We start from the raw sequence: 16,792 nt of genomic DNA on the forward strand, positions 1-16,792 counted from the left end.
ATGTCGTGGCTGGTGTGATCCCATTTCAAGATGGTCTGTTTCCCCCTGCTTCAGGTCTCTGTGCTACCCTAATCTAAGCACCTTCTCGGCTTTATATTTAGCGTACAAAAAGTGGTATCAAACTTCTCATTTAACTATTCAGCAAGAAAGAAAACATACATATTTCCCAAACTGATCAACTGTTGCATTCAAGATTTTCATTTAAAGTTCAAGTGAGTTTAAAATAGCTTCTCTAAACATATACCTATTAACATGTCACTTAGTGGCTTCAGTGAAACAGTAAGAAACCACCAGTACAAACACACAAACAGAAGCAAAACTAGTTTATTACAAGGTGTGGAAATGTAGCTTAGCTTTACATGAATGTGCAGTTAACAGCATTATACAGCTCTTCATTACAAAGACATTCACTGTTGACCTGTGGCAGACACCGCTGCTGTCTGGATATTTTGAAAAAACAACTTAAATAAACCTGGAAAAATGTAAACAAAAGGAAATAAAGCTCAGAGGAGGCTACTAAACAAGAAAAAGAGCACACTTTGCTCGTCCAGAAGGACACTTAAGACTATTCCAGTATGAATGCTTTGTAGCAAAACTGCCTGCATTGCCCTTTATAAACAACAGAGTATATTTACCGTGAACAGCCATCATGTCCTTGGTCCCAGGCAGGGGAAGAAAAAAAAAAAAAAAGCATGGAATTGTAAAAAATGAATTTCACTAAGCATGATTATTAAATGCAGTCAAAGCATAAAGGTATTGCAATCACAATGGTTATCAGAGTGACAGCTGGTGGACAATCATTCCTGTTCCTCGTCTCTGTTGTGTTCAGTTACCATTCTTTGGTACAGTACAGTACTGGGAGAGCATGACTCAGCTGAGTGTTTTGTTGTTGATCTGCTCTGTTCACGTTACAGTTATTCCATTTACCATCCTGACAAATTAAGACCTAATTAAAGGAGACGGGGACATGGAGCCAGTTCAGACAGTTATTTTTTTTCACAAAAATTTCCTGATTCAAATTGTTTTTGTTCCTTCTCCAACTGACTTGGTCCCACCTCTAAATTAAAATGAGGACAGCTGCTGTGAATATACAGGAAAAAACTGATGACAGCCTATATTCATAATTGTCTTTTGACTGTCTGATGAACTGGCTCCATGGAGTAACTGCTATACCTGAGAAATACTTTTTTTTTTTTTTTTTTAATATCTTCTTTCTTTGCTGCTACTGTGATGGATCCACACAGTGGAAACACTTCTTTCTTCAAAGACACTCCAGTATTGGAACATGATGTGGCTCACTTACCCCGCTGCACCCCTCCTACTATCCTACATCTACTCCTCCCTCATCTCATCACAATTCACAGTCTATGTGGGTTGACCCATTTGTAAGTGCCTTCATAGCGAAATCCAACTCTCTTTGCAAGGTCGTCCGCTTCTGTTGGGCCACGGCTGAAAGAAAAGAAAACAATAACATTCAACTCTATTGAATTCATCATCTATTTAAAGACATAGTGAACAACATTTCCTACCTTCCATATTTGTATGGAATAGGCTTCGGCTTCTCTCCGTCTATCTGATGAAGGAGGGGCGTGAAGATCCTCCAAGCTTCCCGTAGTTCATCACTGCAGAGACAAACAATTTAATATTTAGTGAAGGTAAAAAAAAACAACAAAACAAAGCTATGCTTGTCATGCTGAGGCAGAGAAACAATGCACCATGGCGCTATCTAGTGTTCAGAACTGTGACCTCACATGAAGCGCTTGCAGCATGTCATTACAAAAGACAGGTTTAGTTTCCAGGTAGTAAGATGAGACAAGAGTAGTGGGAAAACAAAGACAGACCTGCGGACAAAGTGCATCTGACTCCCACAGAAGACATCCAGGATGAGCCGCTCGTAAGCGTCTGGAAGCTTCACATCCTGAAAACAAGACATGAGTTTTAATTCTCTACTTTTTCAATTAGAAAAACACGGTAGATAGATTGTTAGCATTCTTTTTGCTGTAATTTTAAATCAGTAGCTGTAGTTAGGGTCTTCTTTAGAGCTGACATGACCAGTCAACAGACAATCCATTAATTATGAATTGTTTGTCTAGCGTCAAGCGTAATTGGCAACTATATTACTGACTCCAGCTCCACTGATGTGAGGATTTATAGCTTTTCTTTGTTGTATATGATAGTAAGCTGAATATCTTTCGCTTTTGGACTGATGGATGGACTGACTGGATAAAAACAATCTGAATACATCAAATAGCTGTGGGAAATTATTCTGGGCATTTTTCATTATTTTCCAAAATTATTTATAGCAAACGATCAATTGAGAAAATAACTGAGATTAATTGATAATAAAATAATTGTTAGTTGCAGCCCTAGTTTCCTTTTCAGTATGTACATAGAGTACATAAATAAATAAACTTGAACCTGCCTTGTATCTGCTCTTGTAGGTGAGGTCCAGCTCAGTTTCCTCAGGGCTGAAGTAAACGCCAGGTTTCTTGCTCATCATCTTGGCGTACACGGCCTCGTTGGGCTGCACACGCACCACCAGTTCATTCCTGCGACACTGCTTTCCAAAAATGTCTCCTGGCACATCTGTGAACTGCAGCCGTACCTCCGCTTTCCTCTCATTCAGAGCTTTTCCACAGCGAAGGATGAAAGGAACGCCTGAGGAGGAAGAATTTCATGCAGTTATTTGTTATATACATATTTACTTTGTGAAGAGTTTTGTAAAGGGTTTTCTTTGATGTTTACCATCCCAGCGTTCATTGTGCACATAGAGCACAGCGGTGGCGAAGGTGGCCTGTGTTGATCCTTTAGGAACAGTGGTATCATCAAGGTAACCCAGTTTGGCATCTCCCTCACCTTCTGGATCCCCGACATACTGACCCAGCACCACATCTGACAAGGACACTGGAGTGATGCACTTCAGCACCTTCACCTACAAGAGAGAGCATATAGTGAGAGAACAAATGTTGTGTATTTTTTCCACATATAATGTAAACTCTCGTATAAAAGCCAGCATTTAAATAATTGCATTAACTGGGGAAGAGGGGAAATTAAAATAAAGGCCTATCCTGTCCCCATCCTGGTTCTCTCTGACACTGAGGTAAATAAAGGCTTCAGCTACTATTTAAGCATTTACAGTAAACTCTAATATACTGTATATCTCCATATCTGTCGTGTTGGGGGTGGTGTTGAGTGTTTTTGGTCTTTGAGAGATGGTTTTGTACCTTTTCATCCCTGACATCATCAGAGCTGGTGGAAGCTGGTTTCTCCATGGCAACCAGGCAGAGCATCTGGAGCAAGTGGTTCTGCATGACATCACTAACCATGACAAGGGGAACAGGTGGTCACACAAAAGACAGAAAGGAGAATATGATGGATGTGATCATGTTAATTTACACTATAACTGATCATGTGTTGCTACTAATTTTCTGTATGTACTGTTCAAACAACACTGTCAAACCCATGCATCATCAACAGGGCAGTAAGCTACTAATGATTATTCAGCACTTTAATTTAACATTTATAAACACTTAATAGTTTTAATACACTGTGGTATAATATGAAAGTTTAATACTGCATAACAAAGACAAACTTTAGAGATTTTTTCCCCTCACCGGATGATGCCAAAATCATCAAAGTAGCCTCCTCGTCCTTGAGTGCCAAATGGCTCTTTAAAGGTGAGGACAACACAGGCCACGTTGTCTCTGTTCCAGATTGGTCCAAAGATTCGGTTCCCAAACCTGCAGAAAACATCACATAATCGTTCTCTGCTCAGCAGCATGCAGCTCATAAGACAGCTGTTCATGACAACATGCATAAACATTTATCTTCCCCTTTGTTCGTTACTAGAGGCCAGTTTCTATTTACTTTGTGTAATATTCATAGGGGGTTTTCAAACCCAAACCAGATGAAGCTGAAGTGTTGCATAATTAAAGTTACCTTAACTAAACAGCAGATCATTGTTTTAGGTTGAAATAAATAAAAAAAACATCTCCACACAAAAAAAAATCACAACACAGGGAGAAATACCAACAATGCTAAGATGAAAGATGTGCTGGTAGTACTGTGTTTTAAGTTTCATTTATCAGGATGCCATGGGCTCTTAGTTAGAAATCCTTTTATTTATTTTCTTTACAATAATGACTTCCCAAGAAATATAAAAATCCAAATGACTACATCCGGCCCCACCTCTGCACTTAAAAAATAAAAGGTGGATTTGGATATTTCTGTTTTAAATATATATATATATATATATTTTTTTTTTTTTGCATAAAGTTAGAACATAACAAAATGTGAAAAAAAGTGAAGGGGTCTGAACTGAGTACTCCCTTTGATCCAGAGAAGAGAGTGCATTGACATATGGTATGGTAACTTTGGTCCTATATTACTGCAAAACTGGACAGGAAAAGAATATGTGGGTGTGAAATAATTGTATGCACTCTCATTTGAATACTTGATTGAATAACAGCGGTTAAAAAAATTGATTGTACTTTCCAACACCACACTCTGTGTAATACAGTATATTATTCCATATTTCTGGTGGTGTAGTTAAATTTAGCTCAATCTGATATACAGTATTTAACCCAGTACATTTTTTACATTTCACTCTATTGGATGTTCTTAATATATATGCCATTAATGGGTGAGATTTAGTTTATTGTTTTATTGGCCCCATTTTTAAATAATTATTTGGTAATAATTATTGTCAAAAATAGATTATAAAAGGTTATAATTTCAGGTGAGGCTCTGAAATTACAGAGACTCAGAGAGAGTCTTAACCAGCAAACTTTATTCCATTTACAGAATTTGCAGAATAGAGAATAATCATAATATTTAAAGGCTTATATGATAAATAAGAGCAGAAAAAAGAAAAGCAACTTTATCTGAAGACGGTTCTCTTACCTGAGCACCATGAGGTTCTGCACCATTTCTTTGCCCAGGTAGTGATCTATACGGTAGATCTGTTCTTCAGTGAAGAGGGAGGAGAGGTGAGTGGACAGCTCTTCAGAGCTCTGGAGGTCACGTCCAAATGGCTTCTCTACAATCACCCTGTTCCAGCCTCTACACAACATACAGGCACGACCACAGACAAAAGAAAATCAACATCTCAAATCCTGTCCACTCTGCTTGATGCTGTGTTCTTCTTCCCATACTCATCACAACAATGACATATTAATGGGATTATTTATGGGACACAACTGGGTTTAAGCTGTACATGCAACATGCTTAACAGTACACCAATGGACATCACTGAAGCTTTAGAGATTGAGTTCTAACAGGACAGTGGACAATTTACAAACAGACACTTGCAAAACAATGAGTAAACAGTGTAACACAGCAACAGTAAGAGAATTGTGTGCACTAACTTTGTGCTCATACAGTGGTGTTTGATGTTCTTGGTAACATCGTGATAGACGGTGGGTGGCAGGGCTAGGTAGAAGAGACGGTTTGCCTCGGGTCCTCCAGGCAGAGACAGGATGTGTGTGTTCAGTTTGGAGAAGGAACCCTCATCAGCATATCTCCCACTGATATACGTGTTCCTGCTGAAGAAGGCCGACAGCCGCTCTGCTTCTGTATCCAGCACCTGGGCCACAGGTTGAGAACATTTATGTATGCATGGAATTAACTACGGTCTTTTAAAATGCAAACTTAATATATAAATATATATATATACACATATACATATATACACACAGTATATATACATACATCCCCAGAACACTGACTCTCTCCTCTATCCATTCATACACTGATATTTACTGCACTTGATGAATAATACACACATATATATATATATATATGTGTGTATACATACATACAGAAAGATGTTTTACCTTCAGGTATGGCATGCAAGAAGTTCTGATAACATCTACTGTCAAGTCAGAGCGAGCAAAGCCCACAAAATATGTCTGCTCAGGGAGGAGGCCATCTCTGTACAACCACCTGGGAGAGAAAAGAGGAATATAAGGTTCATTACACCCAACTTCAAAGGCTCCACCCCAGATTAGAGTAGTATCTTTCATCAGCCTCTGCTATTTTATCCATGTAAAAGCCTTTCAGTGTGGTCAGAGGTTCACTCACCAAAGAGTTGGGTAGATTTTCTTCTTAGCTAGGTCCCCCTAGAGGTGGAGACAAACAATGAGAAATAATATTTCACTTTAAAATATATAGGTTATCTACACTATCATTGACAACTGATACAGTGTTTAAGTTAGTGTGCTGCTTATTTAATTAGTGCACTATGTCATAATTATTTTCCACTGCACTAAAGTCACAGGGTGCTGCAGTATTGCAGGTCACAATGTGTAGCAACAGGTATGTAGGCTGCTTTAGCTTAGTTAAGAATTGCGCAGCTTTTGTAATCCTTCTGGATGCGAGTGCCAAACACCAACCGACAGCTTGGAGACAAAAGACTGTCCTGTTGCTTACTGAAGTAATGCTGAAGAACCTGTTGCTTTAGTGCCATTACAACAGCATGTACCAGTAACCTTTAAATAGTGTTCAACAAGTCTCACAAGACAAGGAAATTATTGTACAGTACATTGTACTGTATAAAGGCTGTGCATGCTAGTGTCAGAAATCCATCAATAAAAGTTTGAATTGTGCCATGTACCAAGACATTAGAAGTCAATTTAATTAAAATTAATTCCCATGGCAGTATACTGTTGGCCTAAATCAAATACTGACATCTCTGTTTAAAACACTATTCCTCAGCAGGGAATTCCTCAATTTGTAACCCTGCTACTTTGTTTAAGATTATGTGTTTAAAATAATAACTGTAGACAAGAGGAACTGAACATTTCTGTTGTCACTCATTGGAACTGATCTGGTATGCACAATATCCTGCAACATAAACAACTAACTTGCTACACTCAGTCACACCTCTCATATCATCAACAGCAATAACTGTTGATTTAGTAGCAGTGAGCAAATGTTTGAAAATGCGGTGTGACTATATTCATTCACTTAGGAATAAACATAAAAGGTCTATTAGGATATAAAATTAAAAACGAGTAGCTTGCACACTAATTTAAGCAGCTGCAGCATCAAACAAATGCATAAAACAAACAGCTGCACACAGCCCAGCCCAGCTCTTCCCCTGACCTGCTTGTGTATCACACTGAAAGAAAAATGCTGACACTGAGTGACACTGCAAAAATCAGCAGCAGCGCCACTCTCTGCTCCCAACAGCAAACAGTCCAAGAGAAACAAGGACAGAGCAAATGAATTACCAGATAAAAGCGTAGCCTGGCTAGATGTTCAAGATAAGCTCAACCAAAACCATCTTTTCGCATATGATTGCAACAGTTTTAAGATTTTAAATGGTTTTAAAATTTTAAATGGTTCTAAAATGGTTATGATTTTGCAGAAATTGTGTCTTGTGCAGTGAAAGCAAAACTTCTGCTCAGTTTGGGTGTTAGTTTACACATTCTCACCGATACAACCATGCTTCTGTAAAATTGTGTTAAGTCTTATTTTTAATTATAGAACCCACATTTGGAAACATTAAGAAAGACAGAAGGAAATCAACCTAAAAAATACCAGAATGCCTGAACTGGTTTTAGTTCTTACAGTATGAGGAAACAGGAAGCGTTGAAAGAAAACACAAACTTAACTACTGAGAACTGTACTAGTTTATGTTCAAATCAGATATTGCCAAATTTAAATTAAAATATTCATTTTATGACATTCTGTCTTATTCACACAAAGTCTGCATGATACAGCAAACAATCTAGATGAAATGTGCTTATGGTCAGCAAAGTAAGGAATTAAAATTTTCTTTTGTATTCTTTTTTAATCTTTACATGATTACTGGTTTTGTTTTCTGGTTTAGTTTTTTGAGCACTGGTTTTGATAATTTTTACTAAACTATGAGTTTACCAGTTAGAGATACGAAATACTATTGAAATGATAAGTAAAGAGGAACCTTGAGGTATTCAATGTCTCAATTCCAGCCTTTTGAAAGCTCAGATAACTTGTTCTGCTTGTTTGCAGAAGGTCAGTGAAATCAGTTTCAACATTTCCTTAATCAGACCATGTGCAATTATTGCAGTATTTTTAAAGATTTCAACACACTCTCTTTGAAATTTTGGGCAAAAAGAATCTTGCCTAACTTGGCTACACTAAATGTTCCTGGCTCTTAATGTTGGCTATGATAGAAAACTATCAGACCATATAGTGCATCGCAGCTTCCTGTGTATGGCTGCATAACTGCAGACCAGTCAGGTGCGTATGTGCAGTTTAGCTGGGGAAGAGATGGCACCAGGATGCACTATGGGAAAAAGGCAAGCCAGTAGTGGTAGTGTGTTGATCTGGGTAATGTTCTCCTGCTCTCACCGATGCTCCCATGATGATGAAGATGTGAACGTCAGACTGACGGAACTCTTCATCTTCATGCAGCTCCTTCCTCAGTTCCCCAAACACCTCGGAGCGAGAGAGGGGGATGCCGCTCATTTTCTCTATAAAAAAAAAGAAATAAAAAAAAAAAAAAAAGATGATAAACAAAATAATCCAGTTAAAAATGTTCTTTTACATGTTAAACAAACCTTCCAGAAGGAAAACACAGACTGCTACCATACCACAACAGCAATATACTAATACCTCAACATACAAATTAGTGTTAAGCTATCACGTAATGGCTAGTGGGTAGACTGATCTGTGTTTGAGAGACTCACAGGTGAGGCAGGAGTCAAGAGTTCAAAATGCAAAGCACTTTTATTTTCTTTGCTTTTCTTTGTAAATTCGTTTTTACAAAGGAAGGCCTGTCTGGTTGGAGATAGGGCACACACAACACGGCTAGGGTCAAAAAAAAGAACAAAGGGGAGAAGGTAGCATATATAGTCTATTGTTAAGGTAACGTGATTACACCTGAGAGGTGTGTTGCTCCTCTTGTGCCTGAGGTGTGGTCAGGTGACCTGGTGGGTACCTCTGACAATTATGTAAAAAACAACACTGTTCAGAAAATTACCTAACATTTGGCTGTTGGAGATATAGTCTTGCATACAACAACAAAAAAAGAAAGAAAGAAAGACAGAAAGAGCAATGTCCTGAAATGTTTTAGCTTCTTAAATACAACTAATGTTTAACTTCTGTTAACAGTCTGTACAGTTTTAGAGATTTGGATCTATTTTCCTATTTCAGGCAGTGATTGCATTTAAATAGACTAAAGATAAAAGCAACAAGTAGAGCTCGTACCTCCCTTTGTTTTGCATAAGCTGCCTGTGGAAGGCTTGGTTTGAAGTTTGAATTCATATTTGTCAATGTAATGTTATAGTTGTGTACTAATACAGTTTAGGTGATGATGTTCAGATTTGAAAAGGTCTACACTGACAAAATTCATGCTGACTTGATGTTCACGACAACAACTCGAGTAATTTTGAAGTGTACGCAACAAGATTTTCACACCCTATGAAAATGAACTGAATAGAGCTGAAACAATTTGTTGATTAATCAATTAGAGGATTGACACAAAATGACTCCTCAGAAATTTTGATAATGTTAGTCATTTTTCAAAGCCACATGCATCATTGCATATTTCATATCTTTGGGTTTTGTACTGTTGGTTGAGCAAAACAAGCCTATTGCCTACGCTACCTCAGAACTACTTTTCACCCCTTTCTGATATTTTAAGCTGATTAATCTTCTATGATGGCAAACTGAATATTTTTGGAATTTAGACGAAACATCATCACACTGGGCTCTGGGAAACTGGGGTTGATATGTTTCACTATTTTCTGACATTTGATTTATGCTTCACTGATTACTTGAGAAAATAAATCAATAATAAAAAACAATCATTAGTTGCAGCTCAATGGATTGACAGTAGGAAACAAAGCATTTATAAAAAACAGCATAAATGTCTGAAAATTAGTTTTGTTTGCTGAAATTTAAATGAGCTAAAACAGGCAAACAATCCAAACCACTTCCTTCTTTACTTCCTCATTCAATGTCTAAAATTCAGAGAAACGGAGGAGGATATTTGAGAGAACTTTTCTCTTGCTTAGATTTTCTTTGAGTCATTTCAATTGAGCCAAATAAGGAAGTACTTTTTTTTTCTTAAATAAATAAATGCACTAATGACTTCATGTTCACTGTTAAGTGAGTCTGTAATCTGCATTGATGATAAAAAAAAAAAAAAAAAAAAAGCTAAAAAGCTCTTTGGAAACTGATGAACATCAATAGTCATGTAAGTTTTGAATGCATACAAGGTCGCAACTAATGATTATTTTCATTGTCAATTATTATCATGTTCTCACTTAAAATTTACAGTCATAGGAATTTGTTCTTGGTACAGAATAGAGAAAAGGCACTCAGTACACATGACACATTACACAATTAAACATTCTCGATTCATTGGTTTATCATTTAGTTTGTTAAAAAAAAAAAAAAAAAAAATCAGTAAACAGTGAGAAAATGCCTATCACGATGATCTAGTCCACAAGCTGACACCATCTGATGTTGAGTTTTGTCCAACTTTGTCCACACTACAAAAATAAATAAATAATTAGCCACTTTGTAAGCAATACTAAAAAGCTGCAAATTCTCTCCTTTGAGAACTTGGAACATTCAAATGTTTGGGATTTTATTTTTTTAAATCACTTAAACAATGATTCAGTTATTCAAAAAAAAAAAATAGTTGCTGTTTGATGGCCACAACAGCTCCCAGAAATAGCCTGAAACACAAACAACAAACTATAATGATATTAGTCAAATCCTCTACCAAATCCCGTATTTAGAGGGCTAAACCTTACTGCAGCACACCGTGATGAAGCTGGGTACTTTCGGCTAACATATCATGATAACACGGGCTGACAGTTCGTTGCTCATGAATTGTCCCTTCATGGCATCGTGGATAGTTAGCTACTAACATCCAGGGGGATTATGCTGCTATTAAAACTGAACTCAACAGCTTTATCTCGCCGGCTGTATGCTGTATGTATTGCTGGGCTAATACTAAAACCGCCCTGTCGCGAGCTCTTAGCTTCACAAGCTGTTATGACAACATGACTTGACAGGCAACACACTGCTAGCTTAGAACTGACAAGCTACATCATGCAACCATAAAAAAGGGTTAAGTTACACAGTTAAAGCGACCGCTGCTACTACTCACAGGTCCGTTAACGTGATGATAACCTGGCAGATAAACCCCGACAGATCCCGGGCAACTGGACAGACTTTAAACACACTCACACAGAGCTACAGACAACAGTCGTGGCTGGTGGTGCGTATGTGCCTAAGTGCTGCCTACTTCCCTGTTGAAGTGACAAAGCAGAATTGAGAGATTTTATTGGTTTGAGAGAAACTCACCAGCGCTCGCTCGAGTTCCCATCACCGTCGTATCCAGTGACGTCACCGACCCTACACGGGGGCGTGGTCTCACCCTCCGCCTCCTCTCTCAACGCACATAAATACATATACACACAAACACACAATGGTTCAAATTCAAATGACAATACAGTTGAATCAATAGCCCTTAACCGTGTCAACATTGCAAACAGGATTTATTGCATGACTTTTATAGAATATATTGCATTAGTTTTAAATAGATGTAGGCCTACGTAATAAACAGACAACTGAGTTTAGTTTTAAGGCCTAGTTAAGTTTTTCTCAATTTCTTCATGGCAGCGTTATTCTCTGATGTCAGTGGCCTGTCTGGCCTACTCAGATATCTTCCCATGCTCTAACCACAACCATTGCCTAACCCCAATCCTTACACCTAACCCTATACACCTAAACATAACTTTATTCCTAACCTAACATGTTATCACTCGAACATTTATTGTTTTACGTTATGAAGACTTGCTTTTTGCCCACAATGACGGTATAAACAGATTTAATGAAATCTGTACAGGGGGTGCAGTTCATTCTTTCCAACAATGTGGATAATAATGAGAAAAACAAAACAATATATGGAAAGGAAAAAGACACAATTCAAATGTTTTATCTTTATTTTAAAAAATTACTAAGTTTATCAACAAGAAACATTCTAAAAAAAACCTTACAGTTTTGGACAACCATGAAGTTAAAATAAATTGAGTTTCTATAATCAGTACTCACTTTGTGCAAAATGCCTTTTAAAGTTCAGCCGAAGCTAATATGGGGCTTCAGCAGTCTCAATTTATCAATTCCCTCTTTATGTTAAGACAGACAGTGTTTCCTTTCTGAGTTGCAGAGAAGAGATAGCATCAGAAACAGGGATTTTTGTGCTAAAAAGACTGTAACTTTGAAAGATATCATTTGATTTTCTTTTTTTTTTTTTTTGACTCTGAAGCCTCATATTAGCTTCAATTGAACATTTTTGTATCCAAGATTGTGGATTCATTCCCAATCTTGCACTGGAGTTAACCTATTGGCAGGATTACACACATACACACATGAATAAAGTTAGATGAGGATCCAGCTTTGACTGAGTCTGGTTGATGTGCATTTCGTCAAGATCACCTGTCCTCTTGCCACTGTCAAACACTTGTCTGATGAGGGATTCTTCAGATGGTTTGTCTGAAAACAATAACAACGCAAACTGTATAAGAATCTGACATAATTAAGTCAGTTAGATTTAGAGATTTTAAAACAACCAGGAACAGAATTATAACACGAGTTGTTGCAGAAACGCATGCTGTACCTGTGTGAAGATCCACACTTGCTCAGGTGGTGGTGCAGATACTTTTCCGTTCAATTGACACAGTTCAACAGACACCAGAGATTTTCCAGGATTTGCATGTAAACACATCTCATTGTCAGGGTTGAGCCATACTTCATGTTGTGGGGTGTACTCAAAATACTACAAATCACACAGATAAACACTGTATTTAATTTGGATAAGAATGATCTCAATTCATTGATCAATTCATTTAAAAGTGTACTCTAAATTCATATGTTGATCTAAAACTGGTTCCCAACCCTCCTGTTAACCCTCATTTCATTTTTAGATTGCATATTCCTGATGAAAAGCAGATAGTATTGAGGTTTTTTTTTCCAAGAAAAGAGCAAGAATTAAGGAACAAAAAATCAAAAACTATAAACGCAATTATGTGTGATAGAACACAATTTCTTTTCCCTTTATTCCTTTATGCCCTTTTCCCTTTATTCTGGTGACCCATCAGATTTTTGTGACCTTCAGTTTGGGAACCACTGACCCAACAGAAGTTAGTGTACCTGTGTTCCACACGTATTGTTACAGTTGATCTTTTGGACAGACTTCTGTTGCTTTTTTGTCTTCTCCACATCCAGACAGCACTTCAAACCAATGTTTTCCAACTGCAGAAAAAAAAAAATTCCAGTAACTGGACAGCTAACAGATGCCATTGTTCCAGATTCCTTTTTTTAAAAACAGTCTGGATCTCCATCTATAATGTACTGTATATGACATTTTTGCTTTTAAGTTTTAGATAAAATAAGAGAGTATGTTCTGTAGTTAAAAATACCAATCAACTCAATCTAACATTAAGCTGAAATAAACTACAATGATTACATTTCACACTGACTCTCTGTGACACGTAATTATTGGGACAGACTTATTTCTTAAAGCAAATCATATTTGGCAGGTAAACTGACAAACAAACTATTATGTTATGCCTGTTCTTGATTATGGTAATATTGTGCATATGCAAGCCTCATGGTGTGCCACACCTTATCACAGGTGACAAATTCCTCAGTCACTCTTGCATCTTATATGAAAAGGTCGGATGGTCTGGCTTAACTGACAGAGGGAAAATGCAGTGTATTTTATTTAAGGCTCTGCTGCAAAAACCTATGTCTCAAAAATGATAGCACACGTGTGTTCTAGAAATACAAACTGTAGAGAGATGATCAACTAATGAGAGATAATGAAATGCTGATAAAGTAACTCACCCTTCCATATATGTCAGGGACGTAGGCCTCTGGGTAAATGTTCTTCAAGTACCAAGAGAAGTCCCTGCACTTTAATCTCTCCCTGAGTTTATGACGTTCAGTGACATCTCCAAATGAATTCTGAAGAACAAAATCACAAAAGAAAGACAACATTGTGGGGACGCATGCATTTAAAGATCATATACTGCATATGATGTGGTTGTGCATTTGTGCTAACCTCTTTATAAACCAAAGCAGCCATTCTGTTTGCACGATAGAAGACCCATTTGTACTCATCCAGCCAGACCTCAGCCAGGCGGACCAGGTTGCGGATTATTATAGAGGAGCTATTGGGGAATTTGTGGGGGCTCTGTCTGCGGAAAATGTGCCCTACAACAGAACAAGGAATAATCTCCAGCTGACCCCCACATTGCCAGACCTACATTGGAGAGGACACACAGCACAAGGTGAGAAGCTAGCATCACTTTGTAAAGCATATAGACACAGGTGACAAACTGAAGGTGAGACAATCCTTAAGTGTTTTAGTAAGGTAAACCACCAGAGCAGCTTCATTGCTCCTTGTCATTTATTCAACTAGTCTCTAAACTCTACTGGTGGGATGAACACTTTTCATTCAAAAGATATTCCCTCATTTGACATTTTGACGATGGTGGTGGAGAGCGTTGTCTAACACTCCGGTCCAAAATCTCCCATAGGAGTTCAATGTGGTTGAGATGTGGTGAATGAGAAGGCCAGGCTTATGATTCACATCGTTTTCATACTCATCAAACCATTCAGTGACCCCTCGTGCCATGTGGATGGGGGCATTGTTATCTTGTTTTTCCACTAATTTCTCAGATTTTTCCTTTAATTTATCACTCGTCTATATATATTGAAAAACACTTCTTACCCTGAAGGACATCTCCAAATTCTCACCTCCCCAGAACTCCATCTGGTCATCGTAAGTCCCCATATGCTCAAAGTATGATTTAGATACAGAGAAGATGCCACCAGCAAAGGTAGGTGTTCTACAAAATCAGACAAATCAGTCACTGTCAATGACCATTAATAATTCAATTTAAATGAACAGTTTGGGAACTCTTATTTGCTCACATCAATATGCTAAACATGAAGCTGGAGCCAGCAGTCAGTCAGCTTTTAGCTTAACTTAACCATTTTTTTTTAATCTTCCTACCAGCACCTTTAAAGCACTTCTCATTTCCTTCTCTGAACACTAAACTGGGTGCATAACATATTTGGGTGTCCTTAAATCCAGCTCCAAGCAATCCCACAGAATTTGATGCGATTTCATCAACAATGGCGCCAAACCTTTACATGTGCTATTTAAATAACCATAAATCAGGGGTCATGAGTCTGACTCACTTTGCACAGTTCATTCTCGTACACAGTCGTAATATTTCTGCTCATGACAATATCATCCAAATGTCATGTTGGCTATCAGCCAGTTCAAGTGATTGTCAATCTCTATCTGTATCTGAGGAAGATTTGAATACTATCATAAAAGATGATTGCTTTTCCAGTTATATATAGCATGTGTGCGTGTGTCAGTATACTTTTATGTACCTGATGGGATATGTCTCATTCTTCCTTCGGATCTTCTCTGCTTCGGGGATGGGTTCCCATCCAAACGTGAGCCTCCAGTCAAAATTCCCTCGCATGTAATGATGCATTTCAGGGCGTGGCTTACTGAATTTTAGATTATCTCTGTCAATGCTGGCAATTTTTGGGCTCACCACAGCAGTAGGCTGCTCTGCTATCCGAGCTAGAAGAGGCTCCAGCCATCCATTGAAGCATTCACCTATGAAGAGATATTTATCTGTTACTCAGTAAAAACAGTTATCGCAGTCAGGGGTGTAACTAGGAAGTTGTTGGTTGAATGTGGAGACTCTAGGCCACCCTGTAGTTTTCACTTGCCCCCTCTACCATTTACTTCTACTAAATGCCTAACCTTTAGGAAAAACAGATAAACATTTTTCTTGCTTGTTTTCCATTTATCATAGATGATAAAATACATGCTGTACAACTTATACAGTATTTGAGGAACCTTCATGTTTTTCTCCTTGCAGAGAACCAACTGAACCCTGTATGAAAATGTTAGGATATACATACAGTGAGAATCCAGGAAGGTGAGGACCTCTCCTTGTGCAGCCTGCGCTCCCAGCAGTCTGGCTGTGACCAAGCCTTTCCTCTCTCTCTGTCGTAACACACGTACTATCTTCAGCTGCTCCACATATTCATCGAGGCGAGTCTTCAGGCAATCTAAAGACAGAGGACTCAACAACTTTGTGACTGTGTGACGCTGATGGTTAAAATAACCCATATAGCTCTCTTTCCACATTTGGATAAACAGCACTTCATATTTGACTACTATTGTTTTCCACAGCTGTTGCAATGGCATTGACCACAGAAGGAGAGGCAAGCAGAGTCTGCAGCAAAGAGATAGCTTCAGTATGAGCTGCACTGTTGACCACCACAATGCATCTTGCCTCCACTTGTGCCATTACTCTTCACTCCTCTTCTTTCATGTTTATTGGTGGTTGGTGTGCCATCTAGTGGTAGCAACCTCCAGCCCTCCGGATACATGCATACTCAAGCACACACATACATACATAGTTATGCACACATACACAAACATACTCAAGTACACACATATATACATACTCATATACACAGATACTTACATGAACTTATACACATTATCATACTTGAAGTGCCAACATACATACGTACTCATACACATTCATATACCCTCATACTCATACATGCATATTCTCTGTATTTGTGTATATGCATGATAGTATGCATGTATGTGCCAGTGCTTAGTACTGGTTATATCTATGTGCAAGTGAAGTATTCAGTTTTGGCCCATATTAATGGAATGACTTATCTTAGATATTCATGGAAATAAAGTAAGATTATTTACTGGGGGGGGGGGGGGGGG

At 38.0% G+C, this 16,792-nt stretch overlaps 2 protein-coding genes across 6 annotated transcripts in view; both read right to left on the reverse strand.

Annotated features, from left to right (window-relative positions):
• Window positions 1–308: 308 nt before the first annotated feature.
• Window positions 309–11,344, reverse strand: g6pd (glucose-6-phosphate dehydrogenase). 3 transcript variants are annotated; one of them, XM_087179955.1, is made up of 13 exons: window positions 11,308–11,344; window positions 8,338–8,459; window positions 6,082–6,119; window positions 5,835–5,943; window positions 5,367–5,584; window positions 4,903–5,061; window positions 3,615–3,740; window positions 3,225–3,318; window positions 2,746–2,932; window positions 2,423–2,658; window positions 1,842–1,918; window positions 1,530–1,622; window positions 309–1,449 (listed from the first exon to the last, which is right to left on the reverse strand). In XM_087179955.1, the coding sequence occupies exons 1-13, from the start codon at window positions 11,327–11,329 to the stop codon at window positions 1,359–1,361; spliced, it is 1,572 nt and encodes a 523-aa protein (XP_087036081.1). In that variant the 5' UTR covers window positions 11,330–11,344; the 3' UTR covers window positions 309–1,358. The 3 variants fall into 3 exon arrangements, with proteins under 3 accessions (XP_087036081.1, XP_023284429.1, XP_087036082.1); XM_023428661.2 differs by lacking the exon at window positions 11,308–11,344 and adding an exon at window positions 11,111–11,269; XM_087179956.1 differs by lacking the exon at window positions 11,308–11,344 and adding an exon at window positions 8,869–8,928.
• Window positions 11,345–11,930: 586 nt separating this feature from the next.
• Window positions 11,931–16,792, reverse strand: part of LOC111671538 (polypeptide N-acetylgalactosaminyltransferase 3-like) — a 7,155-nt gene continuing 2,293 nt past the window's right edge. For 2 of the 3 annotated variants that reach the window (XM_023428653.2, XM_023428654.2), the window contains 8 exons: window positions 15,961–16,110; window positions 15,415–15,649; window positions 14,741–14,858; window positions 14,069–14,269; window positions 13,852–13,971; window positions 13,156–13,257; window positions 12,623–12,781; window positions 11,931–12,498 (listed from right to left, as the gene is read on the reverse strand). In XM_023428653.2, coding sequence (XP_023284421.1) covers window positions 12,385–12,498; window positions 12,623–12,781; window positions 13,156–13,257; window positions 13,852–13,971; window positions 14,069–14,269; window positions 14,741–14,858; window positions 15,415–15,649; window positions 15,961–16,110 — 1,199 coding nt within the window. In that variant the 3' untranslated portion in view covers window positions 11,931–12,384. Of the gene's footprint in view, window positions 12,499–12,622; window positions 12,782–13,155; window positions 13,258–13,629; window positions 13,700–13,851; window positions 13,972–14,068; window positions 14,270–14,740; window positions 14,859–15,414; window positions 15,650–15,960; window positions 16,111–16,792 lie in introns of those variants that run through there. The other variant, XM_087179954.1, reaches the window with a different exon arrangement.

The sequence above is a fragment of the Seriola lalandi genome, unplaced genomic scaffold, assembly GCF_002814215.2.
Source record: "Seriola lalandi dorsalis isolate HSWRI2012SDOR001 ecotype SW California unplaced genomic scaffold, Sedor1 jcf7180002054884, whole genome shotgun sequence".
NCBI lineage: Eukaryota > Metazoa > Chordata > Actinopteri > Carangiformes > Carangidae > Seriola > Seriola lalandi.

Coding starts and splice junctions, on each gene's coding strand:
- g6pd (XM_087179955.1), bottom strand. CDS start 11,329: ATGGGAACTCGAGCGAGCGCTG. Junction 3,741..4,902: donor CAGAACCTCATGGTGCTCAG/GTAAGAGAACCG, acceptor TGTTTTCTGCAG/GTTTGGGAACCGAATCTTTG. Junction 1,450..1,529: donor ATTCCATACAAATATGGAAG/GTAGGAAATGTT, acceptor CTTTTCTTTCAG/CCGTGGCCCAACAGAAGCGG.